At 55.6% G+C, this 9,455-nt stretch overlaps 1 protein-coding gene across 1 annotated transcript; it reads right to left on the bottom strand.

Annotated features, from left to right (window-relative positions):
* Positions 1-4,051: 4,051 nt before the first annotated feature.
* Positions 4,052-7,920, bottom strand: TSPAN1 (tetraspanin 1). The gene is made up of 8 exons (XM_015870544.3): positions 7,874-7,920; positions 7,648-7,712; positions 6,843-7,049; positions 6,491-6,565; positions 5,766-5,864; positions 5,296-5,442; positions 4,851-4,934; positions 4,052-4,654 (listed from the first exon to the last, which is right to left on the bottom strand). The coding sequence occupies exons 2-8, from the start codon at positions 7,702-7,704 to the stop codon at positions 4,601-4,603; spliced, it is 723 nt and encodes a 240-aa protein (XP_015726030.2). The 5' UTR covers positions 7,705-7,712; positions 7,874-7,920; the 3' UTR covers positions 4,052-4,600.
* Between the last annotated feature and the right edge of the window lie 1,535 nt (positions 7,921-9,455).

Here is a 9,455-nt window from a genome sequence, read left to right as displayed (position 1 = left end):
TCCAGTGTGAGATCTCTCACTGAGCATCACTGGAGCTGTTGCAGCTCTGGTGCCAGCAGAGGTCCTCCAAGCCCTGCCTGCTGCAAGGGTGGCTGCTGCACGTTGTCTGCTTTCTCCTCAAGCTTTATTATCTGCAATTCAGTAACTGACGGAAACTCTGACTATGGGCCCTTGTGCATAAGAAGCCACTGTGCTGCCCACTACCATCCTCACCTTTGCTTTTCTCCTCAGCTCTGTGTCTCTGGGATGGGGACAGTGAGCAGACAGCACCGGTCTCTGCTCTATTCCTGCCTGCTTCATTGGATTTGGGCTTCTTTCCTTTTGGTGAAATAGGCTATGAGGGATTTTTTTTCTTCTATGCCCAACTTCTGCCCAAGGTCACAGCACGGGGAAGTGGCAGCAGGGGGGACGTGAGGCCAACCCCATCCTGAGCTGTTATATCCAAGTGTGTTCGTGAGAACAGAATAAAAAGGGGTTGCTCGGAGCCCTCTCCCAGCGTTGCATCCCATGGAGCAGGAAGCTGGTAAGGGCTGGGGTGGGATCTGTGCTCTGGGAAGTGCAGGGCACAAAGGTGGCTGCTGTCAGCAGGACCCAAATGAAACTGGGATGTGGAGGTGGCTGCCACCAGCCCCAACCAGCTCAGATCCACCTCCCAGGGCCTTTGGGTTGGAGGTACCCCGATGCTCGAGGCTTTCCCTCAGCTGCAGGTCCCCAGGGCTTTTCTTGGCAGTGCTGGGACAGAAAAGAGCTGTCATCATACCTCCATTGATCCACCTCGTGCAGAGACCAATCTTTGCAGTGCTGGGACTCCACCATGTCGATGCTGTGGGACCAGCAGAGCCCCATGGGGTTATGGAGTACCGGATCCCAGCCCTATGGGGAAGGTAGGTGAGTGTGGGTGAGACCACCCCCCCTCTTCCACACACACCAAACCCCAATGGGGGCTATTAGGTTCCTCAGAGCTCCATTTACAGGAGCACGGCAGGGATGTACCAGCTCTCATACCCTGACCCCCCTCAGCCCTGCTGTCACCCCAATCCTGGTTCCCAGGTCTGAGCCCCGCAGCCCCCCCGCAGCCCGGCCCCGCTGCCTTTGTGCAGCCTTACAAAGGAGAACCTGTCCAGGCTGCTCCATGTCCCAGGAGCTGGCTGATAATTAAACAAAAGCAAAATAGCCTTGGCATGAAATCTGACCTTTCCAGAACTTGGGGGTGGGGAGGGGGGAAAGAGTAATTTTGCATAATTTCTGGCGGCTTTTCTTCTTCTTGCATTATGTTTGTTCTGTAGGCATTTCAGTGCCCACAGGTGCTGGGGAAGCGTGGTTTGCCCTCACTGTGATGCTGATTAACGTGGTCCCATGGATGGAGGGAGGTGTCCTCAAGGCAAGGATAGGATGATGAAATGATGTCCTGATCCTCCCAGGTGAAGACTTCTCCATGCTTATAGGGGTACTATTGCCTGGGACAGGCTGGTCCTGTCCCCATCCTTGCAAGAGAGGCACCCAAACCAAGTTCATCCCAACTGGGAGAGCAGATTTCCCATTTTTACACCCTCTGCTCTACAGAGGGCCCTGAGGTCTAAGGTTGGAAAGTACCCAAACTGCCCCTAAGAAAGGACTTTTTCCCTTGATTCCAGTGGCAGGGGACTATCCCCAAGCACCCAGCGTGGTCATACCTCTCCCATGGGCCACCTCCCATCCATATACAACAAAGCCTGGCAGCAAATTAATCTTCAAACCGGGCACCGAGGATTGTTGCTGAAACTTTATTACAGCGTGTCCTGCCCAGCGCAGCGTTAATGATTAACCCAGCAGCTCTGATATCAGCTCCAGCGCCCTGCATTTCGGCTATCCCTGACAGCATCTTATCTGATAGCCCGGCCATAAATCTGGGTATGGAGCTGCCTGAAAGCACCCACGCCTGCAGCAGCCCCGGGGGGTTATCGGGGGGTGAGAAGGAGGAAGAAGGAGCAGGTGAAGGTGGCAATGCCTCACTTCTCCCATGCCCTTCCAGGGTGTCCTCTGCTTTCCAATGGGAACATTAGGAGGGGAAGGCTTTATAGCTGGCACTTCTTGGACAGGCGATATGGATGAATTTGCTTTGTTTTCCATTCACACCCTTTATGGGCACAATCTGTAACAGCTGCAGTTCTTCCTTCTCCTGACAACTGTCACTGACCCCCACCAAAGGTAATTAAAAAGGAGAGGAAAGCTCATTTCCTCCATAGCCAAGCCCTGCCTGGCACCCTGCCCCAGCGCACGTGATGTTGGTGGTAAACGCATCCAGGACTTCTGGCTGCTGTGCGGCACCTATTTCAGTAGGTGCACCAGCTCCACTCTGGGGCTCCCAGGTGTGAAAGCAGCCCTTCCCCCATCCCAGTGTGGGCCAAATTGCCCATTAGAGCCCAGAAAGCAGCTACCAGGGACAAAGAGAGCATCAGAGGATGGTCTCTCTTGCTCCAGGGCTTGGGGGATGGTGGCAGATGGGAAAAGGCAGGAGAGAAACAGAACTGGTGGGGTCATTATCCCTGGTGGTGTTCAGGAACCTCAGGTGGAGCTGTGACACTGAGGGATGTGGTCAGTGGGTGTAGTGGGGTGGGGTGAGGCTGGTCTGGGTGATCTTGGATCTTCATGATTGTATGATTTCCTTGCAAAAAGCAAACCCTGCTCACATCCCCATCACCAGCTCACTGCTCAGAGCCAAGCCAAGCGGCTAAAGGGGCTGGAAGATTCATGGCTGGAGGAGGCTGTACCCCGTGGTGCAGCCCCATGCAAGGCAATGCTGCTGGCAGCAGACACACCCAAACACACTCGCCCCATCAATTGTCCGGAATACGAGTCCAAGGACATCACCTTGCGACAATAAGGAAGATTCTGCTGTTGTGCATCAAAGGTGTATGGCCTCACCCACTGATGTCACAGCACTGCTGGGGGCACTGGCACAGCTGCTCAGGGAGGTGGGGGAGTCCTCATCCCTGGAAGTGTTTGAGAGCCATGGGGATGTGGCACTGAAGGATATGGTCAGTGGGCATGGTGGGCATGGTGGGGTGGGTTGGGACTGGACTGTGTGATCTTCATAGTCTTTTTTCAACCTCAGTGATTATGCAACTCTATGATAATCCCATACATGGGGCCAGGGCCTCCAGCCCACAGCTCACAGGGATGGAGTCCCCACCTTCCAACAGGACACTCACCCGTGAGGCAGGTTCACACCTTCTGCCCCATGGCTGCCCCACAATGGCGGGAGGAGCTGAGCCCCAAAGAGTGAGGGGAGGAACCGAACTCCTCCTCACCTCCAGCCACATCCGGGAGCAGAGACTGGTCTTTCAAGTTCCTGCAGGCAGAGGGGATCACACATCCCAGTGCCACAGAAACTGCATTGCCCGCAGAAACCTCCTGCATCAACATGGGGACGGGCAACACCGGCACCTCCAGGAAGGGTTGGGGCAGCGCCAGCTCTTCCATTGCTCGGCATGGGAGAGTGTGAACAAAAAGCGCTGACGTCAGCCCCGAGATCACGGGGTTGGGGTGAAACTGGGACCAGTACCATTGCTGGAAAGGAAGAGGAAGAGTGGCAGCCCTTCCCACGGGGCATGGCCACAGGCTGAGTCACCCTGGGTGGGAGCAGGTCTTGGGCCTGTCCCACACAGCTGGCCCTTATGGGGGGACAAGGCCAGCAGCATTAAAGACTCATTGGATGGCAGTGAATATGGGTTGAAATCTCAGTTGGGGGGGAAGTGGAAGAGGAGAGGTTGCTTCTCATTTGGGGATGCCAGACCCCCCCATCCCAGTGGGCTCAGCTCCCAGGAGTGGGGCTGTACCAAGGCTGCTTGCAGGAGAGACTGGCTTACACACACACCAGGAACATCCCTGCAGCTCCAGCCCTGCTTAGAATACAGAAGGGCTCTGGCAAAGGGCAGGTGAGCTGCACAGCTCCCAACCGTAACTGTTGTGCAAACACAGCCCTGCTCAGTCTCAGCACTAAGAAGGCAGAGCAGGCACAGGTGGAAGGAACCTGCAGGAACAGGAGTTTATTGAACACAGCAGAAAGTGATTTATATCCAAGATGATTTTTTTTTATTACATCTTTTCCTTTACAGCACAAATCCACACTGAAATGGCAGCAGGGTGCAGGAGTAGAGCTATGCTTCATGTCAGGGCAGGGGCAGCACAGAGCAGAGCTCTGGCCAGCAGCATTCAGGTGTCAGCCCTTGGGCAGGCACCAGCCCTATACACAGGGCTGGGGCCAGGGAGGTGCCAGCATGGCACCACAGCCACCTGCCCACAGGGGTTGGGCAGGGCCAGGCCAATGTCTTTTTCACAGCCCTGAGCTCAGCCTGTGCCCTACCTCCTGCTGGCCTCAGCAAATCAGACCCAGTGCTTCCCCTCCGCAACAACAAACATCTCTATGTACAGATGCATTGTGTCATATCAGTACAAAAATATACAAATGTATAAACTCTACAGATCCCAGCTCAGTAGATCAAACCACAGCTATAAATCACAGTGCATGGGACAGCATCAGGTCCAGGGAATGGTGGGGCCCTCAGGAGCACCCCAATACAGGGCAGGGGAGGGTATGGCTTCTTGCTGCCTCGCAGGGTCACTTCTTGTCCAGGTAGCAGTACAGGTACATAGAGACCACCATGGCTGCAACCTGGGAGGAAAAAGGAGAGTCAGAGCCCCAGTTGTACCTCCAGCATGGGGACATAGCCCACAGCATCCAGTCTAAGCACCCAGGAGGAGGAAGAGGTAGGTGTGCCCAGGGAGGAAGGCTCTGTAGCACATGGTGGCCCATAGGGCTGCCCCACAGGAATAAGGAGGGAGCAGTACAGCAAGGCCTAGGGACTCACCTCCAGGGCAGCAATGCCAGCAGCCACGCCACCCACCACGTCTGCGTTCGTCCTGATTTCATCTAGGATCTGATCAAAACAACCCTGCAGAAGGCAACCAAGTGGTGAGTGTGAGCAAGAGGCTGTGATTCCCCAGCCACAGACACCCACTGTCCCCAGGAGAAACAGCAGGTTCTCCAGCCCAGAACTGCATGGCCATGGAGATGGCCTGGAGGCTCCAGAGGACAAATCATCTCATCTCCCTGGGGTACGGAAATTGGAGGATTTAGAACCGGGCAATGAGAGCAGCACGTTCATCTCCACTGCAAACAGGCCAAAGCCACCACATCCCACAAGGATACAACATAAGAAAAGGGCTCAGGCTGGAGGTGAAGGTCAGATTCCCCTCCCCCTGCTCCCCACATTGGGTGCTGCTGGAAGGCCAGAGCAGCTCAAGCGTTCATACCGAGACATTGCTCCTTGCCGCAAGCTGAGCAGTGCACGGCTCCACTTGCACGGACACGCAGCAGGGACTTGGGAAGGTGTCGTTGTGATCTAAATACCATCGGGAGTCCTCAAAGTCTGTGTAGTTATTCAGGCCGCAGCAGTGGAACTAAAAGGAAGAGAGAAAGGGATGGTGAGAGCACCCAACAAGTCTCTGTCCTCATGCCCCCACCAGATGCTCCCTCCTAGGCTCTCTTTGCCCCATGCAGGAGGTCACCCCCCTCAGCCCAGCTCACTGGGAGCTCAAGGAGCAAGATCTGACCCCATATTCTGGCACATACAGCTCTCACCCCAGCCTTGGGACCTCTGGACCCCAAGCAGGGTTGGAATGGAATACATCCATCCCACAGACCCACCTGGGGCACCACCAGGCCTATGGCTGGAAGCATCACAGCCCCAACCCAGGTGTGCAGGGCCCTGTGCTCAGCATACCTCATTCATGGTGACATTCCAGATCTGTGTGACAACATCGTCCTCCCCATACTTCTCCTTCAGGACAGGAGTCACCAACTGGGTCAGGAATGTCTCTGCCTGCAGGAAGAGGCACAGAAACACCATCAGAGAAAATCCCAGCCAGCTCCATGGAACCAAGGGCTGCCCATGTCTATACTGGTTTCAACCCACAGGGACGAGGCCAACCGGACCATGAGCACGTCACACCACATCCCGTCAGCCCGAGGGCAGCTGGACAACCTTCCTAACCCCACGTTTTGGCAGTGAGGCCACGCACGGTGAGTGAGTCACACAACCCAGGGAGCCAGGAATGACGTTTGCCCTGTGGTTGACTTCTCCCGTGTCTAATGATCCAGAGTGCGCGGGCTGGCAGTAGTCACTTTTCTCCCCAGGTGGATTTTCCAGTGCATAATAAGGGGTTGGTTTGCTTAGCATGAAGCATTTAGGGTCGACTTCCCCTGTGTGGCTTCTACCATGAGGCGTCCAGCCTAGACTGGTGCTAGACTGAGGTGTTTGAAAGAAAGAAATGGGCAAAACTGATATGATAACCCATTTCTTTAGGGCAGTGGGAGCCCCCATTCCCTGCTACTTGGACAGCCCCTCCACATGGCCAGGCCATCCCCACCTGTCCACGTAGGCAGGTGGCTGGCATCCCTTTTGTTTTCCCAAAGCAGCCCAGCCCAAGAATTAGGTATGCCACTCACAAAACCTGTGTAGACCAGAACCACCACAGCTGCAGCAATTTCAGCAATGAAGATGATCAGCACCACGGCGAAAAACTAGGATACAGCAAGGAGAAGGAGGTCAGAAAAACAGCTGCCCCTTCTTCTCCCCCTGCCCCAGAAACCCACCCATTTCCCAATGGCAAATACCACCCTTCCCAGGGCAAAGCTGGATCTCAGCATTGCCTTTACAAGGCTCACCCAACTCTCCATGATATGGGAACACTCCAGAAGGGCATTACCTTGGAGAAGTCTATCCCTCAGACCTCCTAAGCCAGCCACCCACCTCCAATGAGGATTGGTAAAGCATAACTAAGCACTGACAGGTCCTTACCATCATCAGGAGACATTTGCTCTCCTTCTGGGCACCGCAGCACCCAAGGAAGCCAATTACCACCAAGATGGCTCCAATGACGATGAGGAAGTAGCTCACGTTCACAACCTGCATGACACTAGATGAAAGCGTCCCAAACAGATCCATGAAGGACTTGCCATCCACCGAGACCCAGATACCAATGCCCAGGAGGGTCCCACCACCGAGCTGGGGAGAAGAGAGATGTGTCAGCTCTTGAGCTTGAGGAGCTGAAGGGGTTCTTGGTGAGAGAGCAGCCTTGTTGCTCCATGATGTTTTGTTGGAGGACTTGAACCCATTGATTTGCATCAGCCAGGTGTGTTTTGCAGGCAGCAGCAGCTCAGTAACTCACTCACATTCCTCACAAGGGCTGCTTCCATCCCAGCCCCTTCCCCCCACCAGGCTCATCCTCCTCACCAACCCACAGAGCCCCAATTTCGAAGCCACAATCACTACATACAGAGCCCTACATAGACAGAGCTCAGCAGGTGGGACCCAACAAGATGGCAGGTCCTGGGCACCCCACCAGTGCTCAGCACAGGGACAGACTCAGGTGGCTGATGCAACAAGCACTGCACCCAAAGCCCAGCACTGTCCCCTTCTTTCCTTCATCCTGAGCTTTGGACACACCATGGGAGGAGGATACCCCACAATATTAAAGCACACATGGAATCACTAAGGCTGGAAAAGACCACTACAATCATCCAGTCCACGTGGTCCAATCCCAGCTGCAGGGGCCCAGCAAGCCCAGGTTACTCTGCTAAGGGACAGCCACCAAAGCACTTACAAATATGGCCAGGTTGAAGAGGATCATCATGACCTTGATGAACGTGAAGCACCCCATGTTTGCACCTGGAGAGAGCAGAGGGACGTTACCAGCGGGATCCCACACGGAGCACCAACCTCCCTCCTTGAGGTTTACGGACATACAGAGCCCCACCGCGCCCCTCGCAGCCCTACCAGAGCCCATCCCCATCGCGGCTCCCCCCAACACAACGCCCCCCCCTTCCTACCTGAGCAGCGAACAGCCCCAACAATCCCGACCCAGCACCACGACTCAGCCGCCCCACGCCGCCCCGCCGCCCTTTAAGCGGGGTCCGCCCAAGCAGCGGCCGCCTCCTCCGATGGAGTCCCCCCCACCACCATAGGGCCACCCCCTGGGGCTGGCATTGCCACGAGGGCCCTCGCCCAGGTGCTCGGTGCCTTGCTGCCCTCTGCTGCCCGAACCACCCTGCCCGGCTGCTGCCTGCGCCCATCACCGCCTCCTCCGGGTGCTGGGTTGGGTTGGATTGAGTTGGATTGGGTTGGGGGGGAGCTGAGGCTATCGCTGTGTGCTGCTCGGGGAGCAGCCTTTTGCTGGCACACAAATAATTCTGGCAATTCCACAAACATTTGCAATGAAGGAGTTCCATTCACAGCCCCGAGGAGAATCCCGGGATGTGCTGCTGTGGCTGCTTCCTCCCCACAGCTGCCCACGCAGCTGGAGATGGGCGCTCCCCACTGTCCCATTAGGGATGGGGCTGGATTTTCTGGCTCTCCTGGCCTGCCCACAGCAGGACGAGCCCAGTAGCATTCCCGTGTCCATTCCAACCAGCGAGACTTGATTGGATTAATGTCCATGGGGACACTGATTGAGCTGTGCCTCAGTTTCCCTCCCTGGGAAGCACAGGGAAATAAACCCCATGTGGGGCATGGAGAGCAGGGCACACAGCCTGGGCTTAGTGCGATTTTGGGGTGGCCCCAGCTCAGTGAGCACCAGTTTGTGGCTGGGAGCATCTGCCCATCTGTCCCAGTACCTGGGGTGCTGGGTGAGCAGGACCAGGAGTGGCATCAGCTGGTGTGCACTGGGAATCAAATGTTGTTTCTCTTTAATTTCTCCAGCTGGGAACACTCAGCCCCATGTTTGCAGCCTCATTCACCCCACTACATTAACAGACAGGCATTTGTGCTCCATTTAGCTGCAGCCATGGCTGGGATCACGCCAGGGTTCCCCAAAGCAAAGTGAGGAGCAAGGAGAGCTGAGTGGGATGTAGAGGTGGGAGCCATGAGGACATCCCCTGGAGATGCTCACACTAAGGGCCGTGCTCTGGTTGTGCTAATTCCTGCTCTGGAGGCATGGCCCCAGGGAAGGAAGTGCAGAAAATGATGGGATGTGCCTACCTGGCAGCCAAATATTTGGACATCACAGCCATACCCAAATGTGTGTTCCCAGGCACACAGAGCTGAGATCTGGTGCTTTCATTGCACATAGCAGCAGTGCTCTGGGTATGGGCTGCTGTTGGGCACAGCCCTGTGTGGCTGAGCCGGGAGCTTTGTTGTTCCAGCCCCCTCCATTAAGGTCTGCCCTATTAAATCTTAATCGCTGCCTCGTTCATTTTTAAGGAGCCTCTCTGCATGCAGGAGTGCTGCCTTGTGTTGTTTCATGGGGTGCCTGACCCTTATCCTGGACTGGGAAACATTTGTGGGTAAAAGAGAGATAAGAAGCGGAGCATCCCTGGGCTGTGGTTCTCCCCATGGCCCCTGCATGGCTGAGAGGTGAGTATCCAATGGATGGGGTGCAAGGGGTGGAATCCAAAGGATAAGCACCACAGGGAT

The sequence above is a fragment of the Coturnix japonica genome, chromosome 11 (assembly GCF_054131305.1).
Source record: "Coturnix japonica strain WE chromosome 11, WE-NBRP24, whole genome shotgun sequence".
Classification (NCBI taxonomy): Eukaryota; Metazoa; Chordata; class Aves; order Galliformes; family Phasianidae; genus Coturnix; species Coturnix japonica.
Note: the sequence above shows the minus strand (reverse complement) of the source record. Positions and strands in the feature narration are given on the sequence as shown.